This window comes from Ascaphus truei, chromosome 3 (genome assembly GCF_040206685.1).
Source record: "Ascaphus truei isolate aAscTru1 chromosome 3, aAscTru1.hap1, whole genome shotgun sequence".
Lineage (NCBI taxonomy): Eukaryota > Metazoa > Chordata > Amphibia > Anura > Ascaphidae > Ascaphus > Ascaphus truei.
Genome location: NC_134485.1, coordinates 253,743,207 through 253,769,432, shown reverse-complemented (window position 1 = coordinate 253,769,432; position 26,226 = coordinate 253,743,207). Strand labels below are relative to the sequence as shown.

The following is a 26,226-nucleotide window of genomic DNA, read 5'->3' as shown; positions in this document are numbered from 1 at the left end:
TTCCTGAGATACATACTTCTGAAGGGGCTGTCAGTTGCAGCCCTGTCTAGGAGCAAATACTGTATGCATGTTTCAAGGTTGCGCGTCCTCCGGAAATAGGAAGCTGCAATATCATCCCTTGCAGCTTCTTATTGGCCCACCTGATGTGAGATACCAGCGGTACCTTCAGAGGTATGTGTCTTGGGGAAAACGGGCTCCCCCTGCTTCCCAGCTAGTGGTGAAATAAATTATATGTAACGGTATTCCCCCTACCCCAATCGCAGATAGAGTGCTTGTGTGGGGGAACCTATATGTTACCAGGTGTGGTGCAGTATACCTGTTAGGCTCACAGGAGGCCTGAGCCTCCGCTAGTGAGAGCCTGGGGTGAATCCTCTGGAACGATCTTACTTACAGCGCCTCCACCTGTGTAGGATTCTAGGAGTGTAGAATGTCACCCACATATAGTAACCACATACACAGGAGTATAAGTATAACAGTTTACTATATGAAGAATCAAACATAACACAATACACATCAGCATACACAACAATATATATAGGCCACCTTCTGCCTTTAGCTGGTGGCTATAACCTTGCCCCTAACTGGGCTATAGACTTACACCCCCTTCCCAACCCCGTGTCTAGAGAGTCCAAGCCCACCCAAGTGTGTGAACAGGCCTGTCACATGTGAGGAGCAAGGTAAAGTTGGTGCACGTGTGGAAGGATGTAAATATCTTCGCAAAGGGTCTACCGGATTTGCTTGGTCCAGCGCTGATCTGTACCTTCGCGTGGGATGGGGTCCAGCCGGACGTCCCACAGTAAGGACAGTCTCTGGATCAGCAACACAGCATACAGGAACATGCAGCAACACTATCACTGGGTCCCTGCCTTAAGGAACTGCAGCATGGGCCTATCACTAAGTCCCAGCCTAGCACACAGCTGAAGGGGCACAGTGTCCTTACCTAAGGGCCTGTCCCTATGAACACCCACCCTCACTAGTGGGGAATCAGGGCCTCAACTATAGCTCGGGGTACTTCTGGCCTAGGGCAGAAGCTCGCAGCTCTCTGCCCCCCTTCCGTCCCCCACTGTCTCCTCAGTCTGACTGACGTCCAGCACATTGCCCATACAATGTATCCACTCTCTGCAGGGGAAACTGCAAACACTATTGGCTGCCTGCAATCATCTGACTCACCTGTCTCTAAGCCTGCTGGGAGTTGTAGTTCCCTGTGAGGCTTTTCCCTATGAGGACTGCGTGGGCTGCTAGCTAATGGCTGCCTATGCCTGTCCCTCTCTTTCTGCACCTGCGCTACCTGTAATGGCCGTCGCAATGCCTCTCTGCGCCTGCACGAACTATTGGCGCCCGCTGCACCGCGCGCGCTCCTCCACTCTCCTACTTGTGCTAAGATGGCTGCGGCGGCTATCTGCGCATGCGCGACACTCCGTGCATGCGCGAGCATCCCCAACGTGGCGGCGCCAACCAACATGGCGGCGCCCGCCAGTGGAAGTGCTCCAGAGCCTCCCGCCACCTCCAAGATGGCGCCCGATGTCGCCCATGCATGTGCACGCCTTCGTGCATGCATGAGCACCAGGACCCCGACAGCCCCGGCCAAGATGGCGGCGCCAACCGGGAGAAGTCGCCGTTCCCTTCCCCCACTGCCCCAGAGGTAAGGCAGGGGGCAAGGGAAGATCAGGGGAACCGGGGGTGACTCCCTTACACACATATATATATATATATATATATATATATATATATATATATGCAAATATAACTGTATGCTCATCTGCATGTCTTAGGCAGGTCTGCAACCCCGCCTTTCCCCATTATCACTCAGCATACAGCACTTCCACTGCAGCAAGGGATTCTGGGAAATGACATGCAAATGAGCACACAGTGTCACTTTTTGCCTCAATAACCATTTTTAACATGGTTCCCTATAGGCTTAAGCTTGCTGCATGGTCACAGCTTTGAGCACAGCCAGGGTTAAGGTGCATGCCCAGAAAACCACCCACAGACAGCCGTTTCGACCTTGATGGGTCTCATCAGTGTGGGGTTGATTTTACTGGGAATGCAAGAGAGGCTATGGGATAGGCTAAACCATAATACTGAGTTAAGTTATGGTGAGTAAAAAAAGTGACAAAAACCCTCCACAGGAAAGCAAATATGCAAATATAACTGTATGCTCATATGCATGTCTATATATATATATATATATATATAACACAAATAGAATAAATACTGCATCAAAACAAACCAATAATAATTAAATAATGCCTAAACCAACATAGTGTGTCCCCTGTAAAATAAAGGAGACCTCTATGATACATATATGATGCTGCTGCTGCTGCTGCTGCAGCAGTTGTACTCAACATTGTATCTTTAGCTGCCATTTTCACTGTTTGGATATTAAACAGTGAGTGTTTCCCACTGTCTCCTTGACTATATATTTAGATAACATGTAGAGGGGCTTGTAATGTGTTGAAGGTACCCACTAATTGTGCAGTGTTGAGGAAAATGCATTGTACTGCATTCCCCATATAGTTACACAAAAATGAAGAAATAATATATTTGGGTTTCAATATAAGGTCATCCTAAATGTTATTAGCAATTTCTCTTTTTTAGCCACATTTGTTATAAGCAGTGGATGAAGTGTGATATTTTTTCAGTACAAATTACCACTTCTTTTCATTTACATTTGTGCATAGGACTATTAGTAAATTGTGCTACAGATAATGACACCATCAGTCCAAAATGTCAAACATGTAGGCACACGCACTAGAGATGGGCACTTTTTGTGGGCAGAGTCCTTTGGTCCACGGATTTCAGCGGATCAATCTGAAAAAGGGTGATTCGCGTTTTGCGGATTTTGTATTATTACCAATTCACTCCGCAGATTCTGCAACCCGTGGACAGATTTGTAGAATCCAATCCATGGATTCAGAAATCTGTTGGTGGATTGTTAAGAATCCAACAACGGATTGCTGAATCCGCGGATTGGATTCTATAAATCTGTCCATGGGTTGTATTCAATGGCGATGTTTGATGAATCCGCGCAGATTGAAACCGACCGAATCTGTTGGCGGATTTTACACCACAAAACGGATTTTGGGGGTAATATGAGTGAAAATCTTGGGACGCGGATTTGTGCATCTCTAGCTCACATCCTAGTTTATTCAACTAGGTCAAGAGCGCTCTGGATGTTATTTCTGACCGGCTAGCAGTCTTCTGTGATGTGGGGAACAGTTGCTCACACGTGGAGCACATGCTGAAGGATCTTTGCAGCTTTGAAGAAAGATCTCAAGTAAGTTATAATAATTTTTCATTTCTTCATGTGAGCTGTGTTCATTTGTTTCATCGAACATCCTACAGCTATATTGTACATAAGTACAGGAGGAATTTAAAGATTGTGGTTTATTTGAGGCCATATTGCTCCAAACCCAGCTGAAAACAAGATGTGTTCACAAATCTCTTGTTTAGATCAATGTTGTCGTTTCATTCTTCTTAGTACTAAAAACTTAGAAGGCCTTAATGACAAAAGATGGGTAGAACGATGGCCGCCATATGATTTATTTTATTTATTTTAAATGCTTCTTACAATTTGTAATTTTTCAATGTATAGAATATGTGACGCCATGCGGCCCCCTCCATTCAATAGAAGATTTAGTTATGTTTATATGTTGCATTGTATAATTAGTACCCTGATGTTCATTCATTATATTCTTCTACTAACAGTGTACACGACTTTTAAATTATACACACGTAGTAGGATAATATGCAACATAAAACAATTAAATTATACACACGTAGTAGAATAATATGCAACATAAAACAATTAAATTATACACACGTAGTAGAATAATATGCAACATAAAACAATTGAAATGTAATGTTCCCACAACATTTTGCAAACTAGCTTGCATGAAAGGACAATAAATTAATCATTATCAATTCATCAGATCCAGAATTCAAGCAATATCTTGTACACATAGAAAGCTTTGTGGTCTAGAATTATAATGATCAGTCCTTGTTGATTATGTTCTTGGTAAAAAGTATAATATCTGGGATCACTAACTGGCAAGCCACAAAAACACAATGCATCTCTGTGCTATGCATAAAATGGAGCTTTAATTGTAATCTGCTTTTTTTTACCTTAGGAAATTTTACAGCCAGCCCAGGCTTTAGCCAGAGAAGGTGACCAACTCATCCGAAACAATCATTATGCGGTGGACTCAATCCTCCCAAAATGCAATGAGCTTTATCATATGTATGAGAGCACCAGTAACCAGATAAGGGAGAGACAGGAGCACCTGCACACATCCTTAGAACTCCACAGACACTTGGAGAAGGTGAGTCTGACACTCGTACTGTCTTCACACATCATTTGCAATAGGTTGTGGTTTAAGCAATCCTGGTTTGCCAACATACTCACATTAGAAGGATAATTCAGGACATCATGTAAAATAGTAATAATAAGAATAATAGTTCCCAAGGTATGTGAAAAAAACAAGTATGTGAAATTAGAACCCTATAAGAACCTTGTATTCCCAAATCAAATACAAAACAAAACCCCCTAGGGTTTTTAGAACCAAAACCAGAACACAAGGCCAAGTGTCCATCTCTACGGAGGAGTTAAAAAACTTAAGGGGCTTCTTGCCATATAATTTTTTGTTTTTTTTTCAACTTATATTTTTTTTTCTTCCCAAAACAGAACATGATAACACAAAAGGGGCAAAGAAAAGGGGAGGGGTAATGGGTACAGAAAATAAAAAGGTTATATGGGGAAGGGTAGTAGGGTAACATCCATCATAGTCTCCACGCAGGCAGCGTACAGTCAAATATAGTTGATACATCCTTAGCCAAGTCTAATTCTGCTTTACATTTAGTAATCTCTATTAGGCTTATTTCGTGATTCAGATTGGGTTCTTCCAAATATATGTCTCCCAGGGATCCCAGGTTGTCAGAAAATTATTGTACCTGTCGTGGATTAGACTTGTGAGTCTCTCCATTGACATTATAAAGCTTATCTTGTGCATTACCGCGGTGATAGGTGGGAGTCATTCTGTTTCCAGTGTTTTGCAATAGGTGTTTTAGCTGCTGATAGGATCTGTGTTATCAATTAGTCTATTTTTCTTTCCAGACCCTCGGTAGGTTTTAGTAAGAGCACGGTTTAAATTTTTTTTTTTTTTTAAATGTTTTTACTTATGCTATTTTAGTTTCCCAATTGTTTTTATTAACATATCCATATTTTAAGCTATTTTAAGCTATTCTTTTCAAGCTTTATTGTTTTAGCTTATTATTTGAATAGGTTTCCATAATTTGGTTAAAAAAAAATACAAAACCAAACTCAAACAAATCAACTCTGGTTAAAACCAGAATGAAAAACAAAACACAAACTTATTTTAGAGCCAAGACCATGTCCAAGAATCAAACCATGCGTGAAAGTTTCCACCCTTCATTTTTCTGCATGAGATTAGAGGGGGACAATGTACTTCAGGAGAAGCGCAAGCACGTTCTTTGAGTTTCTTGCAATCTGATTATGAGCTCAAATATACACTCATTGCTGTATTGAGTTCTTAAGTGAATTGTAAGCAATTTTAGCTTCACTTCTGTAAACCGGATCAAGCAACACTGATCAATACGGAACTTGATATATATGCTTTAAAACCATCTTCCCCTCTTTCACAGTACAATTTGTGAACACTGGTACTTTTTTTTGCTTATACATTACATCGTTTCAACTACCAAGTGACTGCAAATATCTTCATTTCCCTTACTCTGTGCAGGATTTAAAATGGTGTATTGCATATTGAAATTATAAATCCTGCATGGATTTTGAAAACATGAGCCCCCAAAAACATAACCCTTTTTTTTTCATTTTCCAGCACATAAATTGTTGCCTCTTAACCCACAATGCATTCCTTTGCTTTTTTTGCAGACTATGGAGTGGTGTGATGAAGGAATTTACCTGCTAGCTTCTCAGCCTGTGGATAAATTCCAGTCTCAGGATGGAGCAGAATCAGCCCTTCTAGAGATTGAAAGGTTTCTGGAGAGTGGCACAGATAACACCATCAAGGACTTGTCTCATGTTCTTAAACAGTATGAAGCGATTCTCACTCTGGACCTACAGGTAACCTGCACCCAATTTCCATACCATGACTATAATGTTGAATCTTGCTACAGATGCAGCGGCCGTTGTCCGATCATTTCTCAAATTGCTTTTCTAGATCCCCCGGAGATCCTTTCAACATTTGCTGCAACAGACATAATGGCCCATCGGATTAACACAGCAGGGGTCCCTGCTGTGTTAATCCTCCCGGGGTCTGCCTTTCTGTAAGAGACGTGCATTAAGAGGCTGAATCAGTCACTCTAACTGCGCGCCTCTAACAGGTGATCGCGGGGGGTTTATTTAATTGTAAACATTATAGTAATGTAGCAGGGGGTCTCCGGAGCTGAATCGCATTGATTTCAGGTCTGGGGACCCCCTACTTCCTGAGATACAGGCCCCGGTATGGGGTGCCGGTATCCCTGCCATGTTAAAATCCTGTGGGTCAAGTGACCGTGGGATTTTAACATGGCAGGGATAACGGCACCCCATACCGGGGGCCCAATCTTGGGAAACAGGGGGTCCCCTGGGCTGAAATCAACTTTGTTTAGCTGAGGAGACCCCCTGCTCTCACACACTATGAATAAAAATAAAATGTAGGCAGCTTCATTACCTTAGCAGCTATCCGCTAAGGTAATGATTTTTCTTTGGGGGGGTGAGGGATGTTTGATACTACTGTGCGGGAGCAGGGGTTCTTCTGAGCTGACCAAAGTTGATTTCAGCCTCAGGGACTTCCCTAGATACAGGCTCCTTTATGGGGTGCCAGTATCTCCTGCAATGTCCCACAGGATTTTAACATGGCGGGGATACCGGCACCTCATAACGGGGCCGGGAAGTAGGGGGTCCCCAGACCTGAAATCAATGTGGTTCAGCTCCGGAGACACCTGCTACAATACTGTTATGTTTAAAATGAAATAAAACCCCTGTGATCGCCTGTTAGAGGCGTGCAGGTAGAGTGACTGCTTCAGCCTATCTCTTACGGTGTGTCTTACAGACAGGTAGACCCCGGTAGGATTAACACAGCAGGGACACCTGCTGGGTTAATCCAATGGGCCATTTAGTCTGCAGCGGACATTCTTGGACCAACACAAATGATTTAACCAGAGAAATGGTCGGATAACGGCCGCTGCATCTGTATATCATATTAGCATTCGCTGATGTATGGTAGATGCAGATTTACTGCAGCAAAACTTACTGTCCGCAGCACTGGGGAGTGGGTGTCGTGATTGCACTGCAAGGGGGCCATGCTTCTGAAAGTGAAAGGTTTGCTACATCTATAACTAGAGGATCTGGATTAAAAGTAAAATGTTGTGTTTAAACAGGAACATGTCCACAAAGTGTTCCAGAAGCAGGAAAGCATGCAAGAAATGTTTGAGAAGAGGAAAGGAAGCCTAAAGAAGCTTGCAGCAAAGCAGACTCGGCCAGTACAGCCTGTCGCGCCCAGACCAGAGGCATGTTCAAAGTCCCCTAATTCCTCTCCAGGTAAACAGCTGGACATGCTGGATCCATTCTATCGTTTTGGATACACATATACACATAAACAAATTAAGTTAATAAAATATACAATGTATTTATTCTGGATAAATCAAGTTGCAGAGCGCAGCAGAGCCATCACTAGTTTACTTAAAGTTAAGAACATTAAATACAATTTTCTTCCACAGTATGTCCAGTTGATCCAATAGCATGTATTTAGCTTCAGCTGGTTTCTGTTGGAATCTGGTAGCTAAGAATTTCTTTGAGTTTTGGGAAGAGAATTGGAGCCCTTATTTTGTGTTGCAATATTGATGTTCTACTTTCAGTAAGTGTGTACATTATTTTTGTCATTCATAAATATGTGCGTGCATTAGTGTTTTAATCATATACACATGCACACATTAAAAGTAATATATTTTAAACTCTGTCCATGGAACTGGTGAGTAAATATATGCCCTATTCTAAATATTTTCTAATTGTTCATTGTTTAAAGGAACTTTTAGGTGATTAGAATAAAAAACACAGCTTAAGATATCAAGGCACAACTGTAAAAGTTACTATCCAAAACCGATGTTAACAGAAAACGGTATAGAAACACCTTACAAATAACTGGCAATTAGAAAATACACCAGAAACCATTATCAGGCATAAGCAAACAGACACAATATGCATTTTTTTTTAATACCAGGTCTTCGAAGGTCTTCTGAACACAGATCCAGTACAGACACTGTTATTGAGCGACGGATGAACTACCGCAGAGTAAAGGTATTGAAGCTCATATTTGCATTACCAATGTCATTATTTAAATAATACCATCAGTTAAAGAAATCAGTGAACCTGTGTACAGTACTTTGCCCTTTTTTTGTTGTAGAGTGAGGTAGATGGGAATCAAGGCTTCATTCCCTCGAGGAGTACTTCAATGATGGAGGATGAAGAAAATCTTGCCGTGTTAAGAAGGTAAGAATGTTTTGGCTCAATAGACTCGGTGAAACAGAATTGCAAACAGAATTCTGCCTCACTAACGTGGAATGCATGCTATTTCTTCATAACTCTTTACTACTACGTTTGGTTTACATGTGATAACTTAACTCACAAGTGAACAAGCATAAGCTGCGGTTAATTGGATATACTGATACTTCTTCCCAGACTGTCATACCAGCCTTATGATTGGACTTATACACTTTTCCAGTGTATAGTGAATTGTTGGACAAACACAGACCCAGTAGCTACACAAGGTCTAGTTCATCTCAACCTATTGTATGCCTGTCACGAGAGAACAGATAATATATAGAATAACCGGGCCAGATTGAACAAGATTAAGATATAGTAAACTGAATGAGTTTATTTCCCATGAGCAGAACAGACAATACATCAAGCAAATAACATTACAGAAATATTTACACTTACTGGGGCTGGATAAGGAGGTATTCAGCCGAATAGCACCTCCTTAAGTTGTTACAATCACGACAAGCTCAGGAATAAGGGGTGCAAGCAACTATATAGGTGCAGGCCCCCATTTCTAACATGGCAGTTCAGTTATTGGTGAACAATTACCTTGTCCCAATCACAGGTTGACAGGTAACGCGAGAAGCAGGGTTTACCCAGCCCCTCATGAATACACCCCTCCCCTGTTCTTACTTGGCCAGCCCATTTATAAAAAAAAATGACATGAGGACTGGGTGCCATCCTGGCTAGCAAAAATGTTTATTGGCAGGGGACTTTTATGAAGGGTGTTACTTGTAACAGGTCACAATGGTTAGTGTCCATCTGTGAGATCTGGCTGCATATGGAATGAGGCGAGTCACCTCCATTGCTGTCCAGGTCTCTTCTCACCTCTGGCTAACCTCCACAGGGGACCTTTAAGTATCTTCCTTTGATTATACAATTACACATCAAAGCTGTCATCTGGCAAGCTTCCAAACTTATCCAAAGTTATAGTAAAAACAGAGATAACTAATAATTATATTTCACATGTCATAAATCAGATTAACAATAGGTAGGTGACACGGGTTCTTGGCATAAGAAAGCATATCCAAATTTCCCCTTTCTAGCATATATAAAGCCAAAGTTATAATTTTTTATACTTTACCAATTGTCAGGGATACAATACAATTCTCCCCCTCCCTCCATGTTAATACATAACATAGCAATTAATTCTGCTGAAGCGGGGAAATGCAGATCCACATATACACAATATGGTTAACCCTTTCCCTCCCAACATGATTTATACACATACAGGAATATAACACAGACTGCTGGGGAAATAAATCTAAGACTTGGGACAATTCTGCGGAAGCAGGGGGATGCAGATCAACATATACACAGATCCCATTAACCCCTCATACCCCGATCATGACAATATCATCCTGTGTAAAACTTCATACTATGACTGTAAATGTTGTTTCCTTTGTACTGACATGTTCAGCGCTATACTCTCAGGCCTAGATGCCATAAGCTCTGTTAAATCAGGGAAAATAATGTCACGTTACCTAAAACAGCGGTGTGCCAACTGGGGGGCGCCAGATTTTTTAGGGGGGCGCAGTCGGTTGCAGAGGTTAAATTAAATGCCGGGGGACTGCGCGAGGCCTCTGCAACATCTGCTTACTGGGATTCAGGACGCGTGACCATGGCAATGCAGCGTCAAATGATGCCGTAGGGTCATGTGACATCACGGTTGCCCTGGTAACGTGACGTCAAATGACGCCGTGGGTCACATGATGTCACACGACCGCGCCGCAAAAAAAAAAGTTTGCGCGCCCCTGATCTGTGTATGTTATTTTCCTTGAGTTAACGAAACCTGGCCTGTTGGGGGAGGGGTCTTGAGGACAAGAGTTGAACACCACTGCCATAGTGAATACTGGGATATGATTAACAGGCTTTAACGTAGGTTAAAGCTGCAGTTCAAGCTGTCATTTAAAAAAATAAAAATTATTTTCCCATTCAATAAGTGAATCAATAAGTGCATCAATACAATCTGCACACTGACAAGTGATTAGCTAAGCTGCAGATCGATCCATTCTCCTGTAATCGATCTCTTGCTCAGGGTTATTTAATTCAGTATTATGGGCAATGTATTTCTTGTAATATGATTGACTGGGCAGTTACTAGATACAATTGGTGCACTGCTAGAGAGAGGGTGGGCTCAAGAGCCAGAGCCTATCAGATGGGGATGGGGACTGCCACTTTGGAAATGCTTTCTACACTGTACATTAGAAACATTAAAAAATGTCTTTAAAACATTTTTTTTTTAATGGTACAAGTATTTTCTCATAGTACAGAACTGATTTATTAAAAACAAAAAAACACATGTAGGATATTGCTTGAATATAATTAACACATTTAAACAGGCGAACTGAGCATTTTGGGGGCTTTGATATGTTATTGTTCTTTTGGGTGAGTCCAAAGCGGAGGGTCCCTTAATAGCTTACACTGCCCACCACTTATGTAGACATGATTCTGGTTAGGTAACAAAATAACATTGCAAAAGTATTTGTCAGTCAATAGATTTCATTTGAATTGTCGCTCAAGTAGAGTATTACAGAATGATTGTCAAGTCTGACCATTGATAAAGGAGGTTTGAAACGGTGGTAACAAACGTTCTTCCCTTCTGCTGCTTATGTTTCCAGGCATGTCATCAATGAACTTATTGAGACAGAACGAGTTTATGTGGAGGAATTGCTGTCTGTTCTTGAGGTACTGTATACAGCATAAGTACAACCGGTTTATTTGGTCAGTGTAGGAGTACAACGGCATCTCTTCCGAAGTAAAGTGTTAATGTGGCGTTTGTGGGTTTTCTCGCCTCTAGCTTTTATTACTGAAATTCTAAGGAACATTGGGCAGATTCCTGCACTAATATTCTTGTGACTGATTCCAACTAATGTTAACGATAAAAATGAAAGACAGTCTGAGAATTTATTAAAAAAAAGCACTTTTCTGAAACTCTTAGAACTTTGTATCTACTTGTAAAATGTGTGTTCGCCACATTTTAAAATCCTGTGGCCAATGAAAAGTTTTTCAAAGTTCGATTGCAAATATGTTTCAACTTTCTCGCACTATGACTGTAAGAATAAACTTTTGTAAGCAACTTAGAACTGTACTTTTCTGTATAGAATAATAGACGTTTTTATTTTTTTTAGAGCTCCCTAATGTACTTCATTTGTAAGTAACCCTACACTCGCATAATTCTCTAACCCAGGGTTTCTTGGGTTACTTCTAATGGGTACCACATGGCAGAATACACTATCTTTGTTATAATTAACGCTGTTTCAGGCTTGATCTTTCTTTCCTTTCTGATCCCAACAATGTGGCTTCAACTGAAGGAGAAAAAAAAACATTTTGGAAAAGGAAACAAAATGCTCCACAATAACTTTTTTTTCTGAATTCTGCAATTTGTTACCAATATTAACCCTTAAGTGATTCTTAAATAATATAGTGTAATTTCCTAACCTGAACAATAGTACTGACTGCTTAGTGAATGTGGAATAAATATGATCCATGCCCTAATTGGCTCATTAGCAATTTTACTTCCCACAAATAAATATTAACACCAATATTTTAAAGACAATAAAACATGATTAACACAATGTTATTTTCTTTAATGACTAGAAAGGGGCAGCTCTTTTTTGCCACCCCTTACATCCCCCTTTTTAAAAAAAAATGTTTTTCGACGTTAGGGTCCTTGGAGCTGAAATGCTGTATTTTCAGGTCAGGGGACTCCCTGGTTCCCAAGATGATTGCCACTGGGGGCTGTGTGGTCCTGTGCCCTCCAGGGAAACAACATGGAGGTGTACTATTGGCCCTTGGGATGTGGGGGAATTGAAATATCCATGAAGTACTGGTGGCACTTTTCCCAGTCAGTATCTCGGGAACCAGGGACACAACTTTTGGTGTCTTGGAGTTTTGTAATTTCTTGATATGTATATATAATATTCCTTCACTTTTCCAGAAATGCCTGTTTAAAGGGCAGTCCCCCCTCACCAAAGTGACCTTATGTACATTATAGGTTTCATAGGGGAAAAAAATAGATTGGTGCCATTAAAAACAAAACGGACCAATATAGGTATGTTGCAACTAATCATTTTGAGTGACTTCCTTGCAAACTCCATTCCAATGAGAATCTCTTCAGGTTTAAGGCCAGCTGTGCCATATGGTGAGACAAACTAGGAAAGGAGACAATGGTAATAGAATTGCAAGACAGGAATAAGAGTGTGATTATTGTACCTCATACTTCTGTTTTTCAAACATGGTCTAAGAAATGATGTACAAATACTTGCCATACATACATATATATATAAACCATACGAGGTGGTCAGAAAGGTCCCACTGGTGGACCGAAACGTCGGTTTATGTGTCTTTTTCAATACAAAAACTTGTGATAAAACTTACCAGAGTGCTGTCTCCTGATCTCGTGCTTCAAACGGTATCGTATGGTTTATTATTGGGACACGCACCCAATTTTTTCTACTTGCAAGTGGAGTGCCGGCTGCTTCTGTGGATTATATATACAAATGTAAATACAACTGTATGCTCATCTGCATGTCTTAGGCAGGTCTGCAACCCCGCCTTTCACCATTATCACCCAGCACACAGCACTTCCACAGCAGTAAGGGATTCTGGGATTCCCAGAATCCCTTGCTGCAGTGGAAGTGCTGTCTGCTGGGTGATAATGGTGAAAGGCGGGGTTGCAGACCTGCCTAAGACATGCAGATGAGCATACAGTTGTATTTACATTTGCATATTTGCTTTGCTGTGGAGCAGGGTTTCCCAAACTTTTTTTTCCATGGCCCGGTTATTTTTATACTTCTACTTCGTGCCCTACTAAAAAATTTATCGCCTATACTGGCCTATAGGTAAAATAAAACAGATAAGAATGTCCATACAGAGAGACCGGGGGGGGGGCAGAGAGAGACCGGGGGGGGGACAGAGAGAGACCAGGGAGAGGGCAGAGAGAGACCAGGGAGGGGGCAGAGAGAGACCAGGGAGAGGGCAGAGAGACCAGGGAGGGGGCAGGGAGGGGGCAGAGAGAGACCAGGGAGGGGGACAGAGAGAGACCAGGGGAGGGCAGAGAGAGACCAGGGGGGCAGAGAGAGACAGGGAGGGGGCAGAGATAGACAGGGAGGGGGCAGAGAGAGACCGGGAGGGGGCAGAGAGAGACCAGGGACGGGGCAGAGAGAGACAGGGAGGGGGCAGAGAGAGAGACCAGGGAGGGGGCAGAGAGAGACCAGGGAGGGAGCAGAGGGGGGCAGAGAGAGACCAGGGAGGGGGCAGAGAGAGACCAGGGAGAGACCAGGGAGGGGGCAGAGAGAGACCAGGGAGGGGGCAGAGAGAGACCAGGGAGGGGGCAGAGAGAGACCAGGGAGGGGGCAGAGAGAGACCAGGGAGGGGGACAGAGAGAGACCAGGGGGGCAGAGAGAGACAGGGAGGGGGCAGAGAGAGACAGGGAGGGGGCAGAGAGAGACAGGGAGGGGGCAGAGAGAGACAGGGAGGGGGCAGAGAGAGACAGGGAGGGGGCAGAGAGAGACCAGGGAGGGGGCAGAGAGAGACCAGGGAGGGGGCAGAGAGAGACCAGGGAGGGGGCAGAGAGAGACCAGGGAGGGGGCAGAGAGAGACCAGGGAGGGGGCAGAGAGAGACAGGGAGGGGGCAGAGAGAGAGACCAGGGAGGGGGCAGAGAGAGACCAGGGAGGGGGCAGAGAGAGACCAGGGAGGGGGCAGAGAGAGACCAGGGAGGGGGCAGAGAGAGACCAGGGAGGGGGCAGAGAGAGACCAGGGGGCAGAGAGAGATCAGGGAGGGAGCAGAGGGACACCAGGGGGAGGGCAGAGAGAGACCAGGGAGGGGGCAGAGAGAGAGACCAGGGAGGGGGCAGAGAGATACCAGGGTGGGGGCAGAGAGGGACCAGGAATGGGGCAGAGAGAGACCAGGGGGTGCAGAGAGAGACTAGGGGGGGCAGAGAGAGACTAGGGGGGGCAGAGAGAGACCAGGGGGGGGGCAGAGAGAGACCAGGGGGGGGCAGAGAGAGACCAGGGGGGGGCAGAGAGAGACCAGGGAGGGGGCAGAGGGAGACGAGGGGTGGGGCAGAGAGAGACCAGGGAAGGGGCAGAGAGACAGGGAGGGGGCAGAGAGAGACCAGGGAGGGGGCAGAGAGAGACAGGGAAGGGGCAGAGAGAGACCAGGGAGGGGGCAGAGAGAGACCAGGGAGGGGGCAGAGAGAGACCAGGGAGGGGGCAGAGAGAGACCAGGGAGGGGCAGAGAGAGACCAGGGAGGGGGCAGAAAGAGACCAGGGAGGGAGCAGAGAGAGACCAGGGAGGGAGCAGAAGGAGACCAGGGGGGGGCAGAGAGAGACCAGGGAGGAGGCAGAGAGAGACCAGGGAGGGGGCAGAGAGATACCAGGGTGGGGGCAGAGAGGGACCAGGAATGGGGCAGAGAGAGACCAGGGAGGGGGCAGAGAGAGACCAGAGGGGGGCAGAGAGAGACCAGGGGGTGCAGAGAGAGACCAGGGGTTGGCAGAGAGAGACCAGGGGGGGGGGGCAGAGAGAGACCAGGAGGGGGGGGCAGAGAGAGAACAAGGAGGGCAAAGAGAGAGAGAGAGAGAGAGACCTGGGGCACCCAGTTCCAGTAGTCCCCGTGCAATAAAATGTCCAAAAGTGCTTGCAGTGCAATTGTTAGTTAATTTTTTTCTGCCTGCTGGGGAGAAGCGGGGGGGGGGGGGGCTGCTGCTGCACTTACCTTGTAGTCGGAAACACAATGGAGCAGGAGCAGGCAGGTTCTCTTCTTCTTCAAGGCTTGCTGGAGTGAAGCTAGGGTTCCACAGCTTGTGCATGCTCTGGGCTTCCATACCCACCCACATGACCTCCCTCCCCCCTGACCTGGTGCCGTGAAGATGCAGGAAGTGTTAGAGGCAGAGCTACTGCTGATTGCTTCTCTGCATGGGGTCCTGCACAAGTACACAGCTAAGCAGCCGCAGATTTTTAGTTTTGGTTTTTCACGGAGCCTAGCAGAAGTGCGACCGCTCTGCCCTGTGTCCTGTGTCCTAGCCATGCCCCCCGACAAGGCATTTTGCTTTCGTGGCCCGGTGCCGGGTCGCGACCCACCATTTGGGAAACGCTGCTGTGGAGGATTTTTGTCACTTTTTTTACTCACCATAACTTAACTCAGTATATATGTGTATATATATATATATATATATATATATATATATATATATATATGAGAAAAAGAGAGGAGAGAGCGCACGCCCCATAGCGTAAAATAGTAAATTTAATGAGGGGAAGGGGGAGAGGGGGGATAAAAATGCACTTACAAAAGTACAAATAAAATAGGCATTGCGTGATATAATCACCACCATCCGGTTAATTGTTTCTGTCCTTATGGTGAAATACGCTCTCAATGCAGGATGGGCAAACGTCCTCAGTCAGACTAATCAGTGTTGAAGATTTTAAAACAAACCCTTCCCGTGACGATTCTACTATTCGGTTATGGTACACTGTATGCTGTATGCTGTAAACATCCGAGACTTCAACCAGGAAGTGAATCCGTGTGGACGCACACTCGTGGCGGAGGTCTGGTGATATCCATACACGTGGATCTGGTGTATGTGACGGAGGAACGGGTGAAGTCCTAGTTATATTGAGATCCTTGCTTGTATTCATTTTAAACATTGTGAGTGGTCGTAATCTAGGTATTGGGCAATTATTAAAATTTTACAACAGTATTATGCTATGGGAGCCGCGCTGTCTTCTTTTTTTGTAATATATATATATATATATATATATATATATATATATATATATAATGGCATCAATCACGTTTTGTTCACCTCTAAAACATGTCAGTCTTATCTGTACTAGGTCCAATGTGGGATTGCGCCTTTTTAATGAGTCTAGGTGCCAATAAGAGGAGACAAATATGTTTTAGAGACATTTTTTCATTTGATGATGTAGAACTCAGTGATGTATCATCATCTGGCAATGTATTGCTGACCTTTCCATTACAAGATCTTGTGTATACTGCTTCAGGTAACTGGGTATATGGATAAGAACTGCCACGTCTAAATAATGCCTCCATGCTCTTTGTAGGGTTATGCTGCTGAGATGGAGAATCCTTTAGCGACGCACCTTATTTCTCCTATGCTTCTAAATAAGAAGGACGTGTTGTTTGGCAATATGGAAGAAATTTATCATTTTCATAACAGGTTGGATTTCTCTTTTCAACTTTCAAAATGTCACATTATTCCCCTTAGGGGAAAAAACCCGCACAGATTCTCTCTGCAGATGAGACCTAGTGTACAAATCATTTACATGCAAGAGATCAGTGATATGCAGTGCTTAGTGTAGCTTGTTTGCTACTGGAGACTTGCCAGGTGTATCTTAACACCTTGTACAACAACATAGATTTGTATTGCCATATAGTCTTCTTTATTTGCTCATCCATTTTAATTGAAGAACATATAACCGGATGGATATTACGCTTTATCTGTTCTTGTCTCCACATTTGACAACACGTGTTTTTTTTCTTTAGAATATTCCTGAGAGAACTGGAAAATTACATTGACTATCCAGAACTAGTGGGAAGATGTTTTCTAGAAAGGGTAAGTTTAACACCAGTTAGACCAGATCTATTAACATCTGCCGACTGAATAAATTAATCTTTCTGTGGTGAGGAAAACTGCCATGAAAATGTGTAATTTATGTGAAGGAAAACAACATTTGCCTTCTATTTAACCATGGGCTTTCAGCAGTGGGAAGGACCGTTTTATCTTTGATCTTGGTATGCAACATTGTTCATCATATCAGATGCTTTCCCAGCTGTGCCATACCGAATCATTTGTGTGACACATTTACAAGTGGTATACATGTCGGTAACATACTGTACATACCACGTGTTAAAATAATACAAGATATTTGATTGAGATTGTTTAGTCAAACTACAACATTATATACTGTAAACATGTGTTCAGAACTACAAAATGTTATATACCACATAATCTCTCGAATATAGTAAGTTCTTTCTTGTGTAGCGCTGAAAGTATATGCATTGCTGTACATAGAATACTTGCAGGCACCAGTCACTGCCCCGTAGAGCTTAGTCTATTTTTTGTGCCTGAGACACAGGGAGATAATATGACTTGCCCAAGGTCACAAGGAGGCCCTGAGCCACTCCTTCATCCCTATAACAATATATGCTTTACATTAAAAAGCGATTCCAAGGATCAGTTAATCTAGGTAAAAGTATATACATTACAACAATGTTACACACATTCGCACCATTTCTTTAGAACCCTATATTTTAGTAAACAGGCACATTTTAGTTGTGTGCTGTGCGTCTGAACATAGTGCATTGCTGACTCTCCTGTTACTGCGTCACAGTTTACCATTGCCAATCCATGGACTGTTTCAAAGTATACATAATAGTAAAATAAAAATCAAATGTAAAGAAAAAAAAGAAACCCATTCACTACAACCCAATAAAAATACCCCAATGTGACACTCAGGATATAATTGGTATGTAACTTTACACTTATATTATTGTTTATCCCAACATAGATGGAAGATTTTCAGATATATGAGAGATACTGCCAGAACAAGCCACGGTCAGAGAGTTTATGGAGACAGTGCTCAGATGCAACATTTTTTCAGGTAGTCACAAAACTGTTGAGTGAATGAATTTCAATTTACCTTTGAGTATAACCAGTTGGAATATGGTAATAAAATGAATCATCATTTTTTTTTTGTGTGTGTCTCCTACATTTGGCACTGTAGGAATGTCAGAGGAAACTGGATCACAAGCTAAGCCTGGACTCCTATTTACTTAAACCTGTGCAGAGGATAACCAAGTACCAACTGTTGTTAAAGGTATGTGGGTAAATGCTTGTTAGCACATTCAGTATAATGAGTACATATGCCTGTGTGATGTACATCTATAGACACACTTTAACTTGGGAAGAAAATAAAGAGTCCTTGGTCCAAATAGTCTGTCATATCTGATGTCAAAACCACAGGTTATACTGTACTTGCTTTGAAGTTTCCTGCCTGCTTTACTAGCCATGAAGCGCCTTGCTTCTAGCATTTGGCCTTGGTACGGCATTGTAGCTAAGTTTCTAGGAATTAAAAACTAAGGTGAAAGAGTCCTGGATAAGAAATGTCCTGTATAAATTAAGGTAAGTCCTAAATAAAATCTTTAAATGCACTTTAACAGAGTTAATACAGGAAACTGTAATAGTGGCGATCAGGGAACTATAACATGGAAACTCCTATTGAAGCCAAGTTTTATTTATGCTGCATTTAGTGGCGTGAGGTTATATGCCATATTGTGTACATTCAATATGGGGTATCAGGTGGTGTACCTGTCAGCCCTGTGCCTAAGCATTTATTGTTGTTTTCTAAGGATCGGCACGTTCGTGGGTTTGAAATCCAAACTTCGCGAACGTCAAAGTTTGTTTGGTGGTGCTAGTCAAACTTCATTACAAATTTTCAAAATCCAAGTGAATTTCAAGCCAAAGTATGAGGCTTTCCTTTATTTCATTTATATATATTGATTGATGTGGGTATTTATGGTGTTTCACTGGCACTCATTCACTGCACGCCCCTGAGGAAGGTCACGCTCTGATGACCGAAACATTGGATGCAGTGCCATGTACTTCTTATGAATACAGTGCTTTTGTACCTCCCTGGCTGTGTGCTGTCTCTGTTTTCCGGATCTACATCTGGTACAATTATATATATATATATATATATATATATATATATATATATATATATATATATATATATATATATATATATATATATATATATATATACACTAGTTGAACTTAAAAAAAAAAAGTTCGAAGGTTGAAAAAGTTTACACTTTAATTTTAAACTATAGTGTATGTTGAGTCACTGTGTTCATATAGAGATTGAAATTATAAATGGGTTGCGATGTTCATTCCCAAGTGCGTTAACATAGCATTAAGTAATGCATGCGATAAAAATAAGCGGTCAGTCATAGAAATGTGCGTCAATCAGCGCTAGCGATGCAATTGTGGGGAAGGGGGCAGATATCACCCTTTTATATCATAGGGTTATCTCATTGGATTGCTTACAAAACACTATGGGAGATAGTGATGTACAGTATCTGGGCTGCCAAAGCTTCGCAAGTGAATTCTTTCAGGCACAAAAGGGGTTAATATAAAATAAACTAAAAAAACATGACATCTATACTGTATGTACAAATGTTAAGAATTTAGTAGCCAAGTGGCCAGCTAGTCACGATCTTCTAAGGGGTTAAACTGTTATAACGTTGTACAGTTATAAGAAGTTATTCATTGTATGTACATTTATATATATATACACACACACACACACACACACACACACACACACACACACATATATATACATATATATATATATATTACAGTGTTCGACAAACCTATACATTTGCACGCCCCGGGTGAGTGGATTTAACATCGTGGCGAACTCCTATTGGCCCAAGCAGCACACGTGTGGTACTAGGTGGCGAGTAGATTTTTTTGTTCGGCGAGTAGAATTTTTGGTGATTTGTCGACCAATATATATATTGTATACTGTATAACGTCTTAACAGTTTAACCGCTTAGAAGATCGTGACTAGCTGGCCACTTGGCTAATAAATGCTTAACATTTGTACATACAGTATAGATGTCATGCTTTTTTAGTTTATTTTATATTAACCCTTTTTGTGCCTAAAAGAATTCACTTGCGAAGCTTTGGCAGCCTCAGATACTGTACATCACTATCTCCCATAGTGACACACACACACACACACACACACCCCTCCCCCACCCCCTAACACCAGCCTGGGGTAGGTGATGTAATATAGATTTATTTTTGGGCAGTAGGCTGATATCGTCAGGTATCAGAGTTTAGTCAATAGCATGGGAATAAGTAATTAGCCATTGATTCTTAATGTTCATACATGTGCATGCTCATTTGCATACTCTACCATTAAAAATAACGCTGGCATATCGCCCCGTGCAAATAGAGCAATAAATAAAATTTGACATTAAAAATACAGATAATGTCAATTTCCTCATCTATCGACCTTCAGTGAATCATCCCCTTGGTCTCTGGGTTACTTCACATTAAGTTTTCTCTAAAGATAAGAGCATGTGACCACTGAAAAGCTATAGGGATACGTTCTCAAATGTAGTGGGTGAGTTTTCCCCAAATCACATTTTTTTTATTAAGAAATATAGCCACCATTGATTATTTGTATATTTTAATATGAAGGTTATAGAACATGTAATTAAGCGATTGCTGCTATCTGTGTTCTAGCATGTAAATGTGTGTCTGTGCTCCCTGGGGTCTTGTTTTTGTCTCAGGAAATGCTGAAGTACAGCAAGAACTGTGAAGGAGCCGAGGACCTGCAAGAAGCACTGACCTCTATCCTGGGCATTCTTAAAGCCGTCAATGATTCCATGCATCAGATAGCCATCACTGGATACGAGGCAAGTCATACACGTTACCTTTCTATTTCTGTCTATCATCCTCTATCATATGGATACACTTTCTTAATATTGAGTTTTAGAAGGCGTGGGAGACTTCTCAATTGTTATTATTCTTTTCTTGTTAGCCAAACATAATCGTTGACTGTAGCATGGTTTTCAAAACAAGAATCTTATGTTCTCTATGTCCACGTGCCTATCAAAACGATGTACCTTTATACACGTATATTTTAGATAAGTACACTCTTTACATTTATATTATAAATCCTTCTAGCCAGTTGGAAAGTGACCTCAATATTAGTGGTCCTATTTTATTAGTGGCCCCTAATTTCAAGACGTCATAAACCTTTCACACATTGGGGAAAAGCAATTTTTTTATGTCGTTATAGGCATTTTCTAAAATTTTGAATCTCTAGAAACAGTAATGACAATATAATTTTGAAAACAAATGGCTTTTTCTTTCAATAGAAAGTGGAACTGTAAGTTTTTTGTTTTTAAATAAAAAGTAGTTGTATTCGTTATGTTAAAATGTTACCCCGGATGAATAATATAAATAAATAATGGCTCGCCACAAGAATTAGGGGTACTTTTCATAATGAATCCTTTATCCACGTGCACATTGTAAAAACCTTGCTTGGCAACTGCGTAATCCAGGGGTTTAAATTGCACCCCCCCCTGCCTGCATACCTCCTGGCTCGTGCCCCCTCCTCCTCGGCTCCAGCGTCGAATGACATTGCGGGGTTGTGTTACTTCACGTTGCCATGGCAACGTGACGTCACGTGCCGCCGGTTACCATGGCGATACATCGCCGAAGATAAGGTAGGAGAAGCTGCAGAGGCCTCGCGCGGTCCCCCCAGAATTTAATTTAAATGACCTCTGTAGCTGCAGCTCCCCCGCTGGAAATTCTCCTGCCCCCCCGGGGGAGCTCGCCCCCCACTTTGCGCACTTCTGGCGTAATCCATCGTTTTTGGCAAGTATATCTGACTCACTTGAGAAATGTAACATTCATGATAGTTACTGGAATCCAGCTGAGGTGTTACCATACACAGAAATGTAACAATTACACAATATGCAAACGTGAACAACCAGTGTTTGATTAGAATCAGGCCAAAAAGACCACTGGGTCTCTTTATTTTTTTGTGAGTGTTTTTAATGTTGCTCAAAACAGATGGTTGCAATGTGGTCTGACCCAGAGGATAAATTACTCTCCAACTCTTTCTTAGGGTAACCTAAATGACCTTGGCAAACTTTTGATGCAAGGATCGTTTAGTGTCTGGACAGATCATAAGAAAGGCCATTCGAAAGTAAAGGACCTCGCCAGGTTTAAGCCAATGCAAAGACACTTGTTTCTGCATGAGAAGGCAGTGCTGTTCTGCAAGAAGAGGGAAGAAAATGGGGAGGGATACGAGAAGGCGCCATCTTACAGCTACAAACATTCCTTAAATGTAAGTCTGCATATCACAGTCTGGACACTTACAAAGCCTAATCCATATAATGTACCTGAATCCTATAACTGCTGCACACATTTGACTTCTCATATATGTCCCTGGAAGGGATTGCTATAGTAATACTGTACATCCTTAGTTACCTAATGTCCGCTGACGGATTATTACAGTTTAAATCTGCGCAGATTAATACAAAACTGCTATTTTGTTATCTGTGTTATTTGGCACATTCTATATGCTCCCTAAGATGCACAAAGAGGGTAACCCTGGGCGCCCAATTATCTCTAAATCTGTCACACTTACTGAGAATATTTCTGACTGGGTGGAGGGCATTCTAAAACCACTTGTCAGGAACACACCCAGCTATATCCAGGACACCACGGACCTGCTAAACAAACTAAATGCCATTGGCCCCCTCCCAACAGGAACACTACTAGCAACCATGGACGTAGAGTCACTTTATACGAACATCCCCCACGAGGATGGGATTTCAGCCTGCAGATACTTTCTGGGACCGCAGAAGCCACTCACAGAGACAGTGACTAAATGCATTGAATTTATTCTGACCCATAACTACTTCACATTTGGAAATGACACATACCTCCAGAGAACCGGGACCGTTCTGGGCACTCGGATGGCGCCACAGTATGTCAATCTGTTCTGCGCAAAACTGGAAAGTGACTTTCTTTCCACATGTCACTTGAAACCCCTTACATACCTTTGCTATATCGATGACATCCTCCTGATTTGGACCTCTGGCGAACAGGACCTCCTACAGTTCCATTAGAACTTCAAAACGTTCCACCCGATCATCAACCTCAAACTCACCCATTCCCCAGACGAAGTATATTTCCTAGATACCACCATCACCATAAAGAACAACCAACTACAGACTTCTGTATACCGCAAACCTACAGACAGAGCCAGCTATTTGAGGGACAACAGCTTCCACCCGACACACACCAGCAAATTCACAAAGCCACCAGAATACCAATAAGTGATCTCCTTGAATACAAACAGAAAGAGACAAGCGACAGGGGTACCTTTGGTGGTCACATATAACCCACACCTAGAAGCCCTACGCAAGATCGCCAGCGAACTACAACCCATCCTCCAGGAAGATACAAGACTGCAACAGGTCTTCCCTGAAACACCCTTATTATCATACAGACAACCTCATAATCTCAAGAAAATTATGGTGAGAAGTAAAGTATTCAGTAGTACAACTGAATGCGGAACGAGACCATGCCAGGGCGTAAAACCTGCGCAATGCTCCACACAGCGGACACAATACAAATACCACACAGGAATCTGGAGTACAAAATCAGAGGAAGGTTCACCTGTTCCTCCAGCAATGTTGTGTACCTCATCATGTGCATGAAATGCCCAGGGGGCTGCTACTACATAGGTGAGACGGGACAGGGGCTAAACAAGAGAATGAACCTGCATCGCCACAGCATCACACGTGGAACAAGAGACAGTCCTGTTGGCGAACATTTCTCTGACTCTGGCCAGAAGATGAATGATCTGATGGTGGCTATACTCAAAGGTAATCTTAAAACACCGAAAGAGAGACAGTTGTATGAATACCAATTTATGCAACTGTTCGGGACACTTCGCGGTGGCCTAAACAGAGACCGAAATTTTATGAGTCATTACTGACACAAGTGAACTCTCTTCCCATGAGTACTAAAGGCCATGTCTATACATACTGCGCTATATGTATGCACACACAGCTGTCTCTTACACATACAAATACTCCATGTTATTCCATCCCTATATACCAATAGGGACCAGATAGTATCTACACACACTTTTAGTAATGCAACACTATCTCTCACATTTCCACACCTACCCACACCATTAATATACACTCCCACTCCACACACACCTTTTGTAAAGCACTGTATACACTGTGGGCTCTTTATTCATTTATATTTACATAGACACACACTCTTACATCACTAACATTCAGGGACCATTTAACACCTCTAGCCATAAATCGCATCTACACACGGGGGAGGGACAAACACAGATAACATTCCTAGAGACACTGTTTTTAAGTAAATCCTGTATCTCAAAAGCTTGCACAAATAAAAGCATTTTGTTAGCCACAGAACGGTATTGTCTATTCATTTTGGATTATATATATATATATATATATGTATCAGTATATATATATATATGTATCAGTACCGTGTTAGCCGAGCTTCAATAATCAAAAAATAAATAGACGATACCATTCTGTGGCTAACGAAATGCTTTTATTTGTGCGAGCTTTCGAGACACACTGATCTCTTCTTCCGGCGATGCTACAAATATATATATAAAACCTATATACAGTAGAGGCAACGTTTATTCTAACATTTGCCGTAAACTAGCCGGGTTACATTCTGGGTATGTGCTGGGTATGTGCTGGGCTAGTTTGAGGCACGTTTAAGGCATTTCTGCATTGACTAACGACCCATAGGATTAACACAGCAGGGATCCCTGGCAGTCCAATTCAGTTTGAATGGGACTGCCAGGGACCTCCGCTGTTAATCTGATAGGCCATTAATCAATGCAGAAATGCTGGGGCTAGTTTAAGGAAACTTTAAGGCATGTATTCAGAATGTACCTGGGTGTTTCCTGGGTTTTTTGGGGAATTGCCACTGGTTTTTGTTCGAATAAGAGTTGCCTCTACTGTGTGTATGTATATATATATATATATATATATATATATATATATATATATATATATATATATATATATATATATATATATATATAAAACACAGAAACAATTAGTAGCGGTAGTGAGTGAATGATAGTGTTAAAATGTGCAAATTAATTCTATATATGTGTAGTGTAAAAAAAGCATTAAATAAGTGTAGCAAGTGAATAATGTGAGCATCAATTGATTATAGCATAGGGTCAGTCTGTACGGAATAGGCGAAGCTTCTGTGTGGTCAAGCCTGACTAACTGTAAACAGTAAACAGGAGAAAAAGAAGTGCCATTTCCATATGATTGCATTTTATTAAATGACCAGAGTAGCCAAAAAGACTAGTAGTAAACTGGTGTGATTAAAAAGCAATAATATGTCTAGTACAAGCAGATAGCAGCAATAAGCAAGTGACATATGGAAGGGGATGTGGAGCAAGCAAGCAAGATAATATGGGGGAAAAAGGCCAACAGTGGTGAATGTCAATGACAGTCCATATGGCTGATGATAGCCCAGTAAGGAACAGTAAACACCCACTAGAGAATGTCCCTTCTCAATGGTGATGTGGGTGTGCTGGTGACAGACCTGTTACATCTGTTGAAACACAGAATAGACCTCAGCGTGCGTTCCGGTTAAACTGGTGTTGTTCTGATGCTGAAAAATCAATTCCCTCCTGTGGCACAAAATCACTTCCTACGTGTCAGACCTCAGTTTGAGATGAGGCTTCCAGCATCTGAGTCTTTGCAGCGGCACCGGATGTATATATGAAGACGGGTGTCTCTATCCCCAGATGTGATGGAACAAGTGATCCTGGTTGCTTCCTGGTTGCTTCGCACAAGACGTGCCCGCATCACTGCGTTGCTGCGCTGCTACGTGATGACGTCCAACGCGTTTCGTCACTCTAGGTGACTTTCTCAAGGATCTATATATATAACAAAAAAAGACTGCAAAAGGTGAATACTAATCTGCGGCCCAAAGGAACCCGCCGATCTAAAGCAGATCCAAATCTGCCCAAAAAAATTGCCCATCTCTACTGAGGAGCAGGATAGAAGCGTTTTCAGAG

General features: G+C 42.4%; 1 protein-coding gene across 17 annotated transcripts in view; it reads left to right on the top strand.

The window, feature by feature from the left end:
• The window catches only part of MCF2L (MCF.2 cell line derived transforming sequence like), a 268,085-nt gene that overhangs the window by 224,373 nt on the left and 17,486 nt on the right, over positions 1 to 26,226 (top strand). For all 17 annotated transcript variants that reach the window (XM_075590656.1, XM_075590662.1, XM_075590659.1 and 14 more), the window contains 13 exons: positions 3,158 to 3,277; positions 4,131 to 4,322; positions 5,912 to 6,103; positions 7,402 to 7,561; positions 8,241 to 8,317; positions 8,424 to 8,509; positions 11,179 to 11,245; positions 16,627 to 16,742; positions 17,069 to 17,138; positions 18,094 to 18,186; positions 18,310 to 18,402; positions 20,894 to 21,019; positions 22,240 to 22,461. In XM_075590656.1, coding sequence (XP_075446771.1) covers positions 3,158 to 3,277; positions 4,131 to 4,322; positions 5,912 to 6,103; positions 7,402 to 7,561; positions 8,241 to 8,317; positions 8,424 to 8,509; positions 11,179 to 11,245; positions 16,627 to 16,742; positions 17,069 to 17,138; positions 18,094 to 18,186; positions 18,310 to 18,402; positions 20,894 to 21,019; positions 22,240 to 22,461 — 1,614 coding nt within the window. The remainder of the gene's footprint in view (positions 1 to 3,157; positions 3,278 to 4,130; positions 4,323 to 5,911; positions 6,104 to 7,401; positions 7,562 to 8,240; positions 8,318 to 8,423; positions 8,510 to 11,178; positions 11,246 to 16,626; positions 16,743 to 17,068; positions 17,139 to 18,093; positions 18,187 to 18,309; positions 18,403 to 20,893; positions 21,020 to 22,239; positions 22,462 to 26,226) is intronic.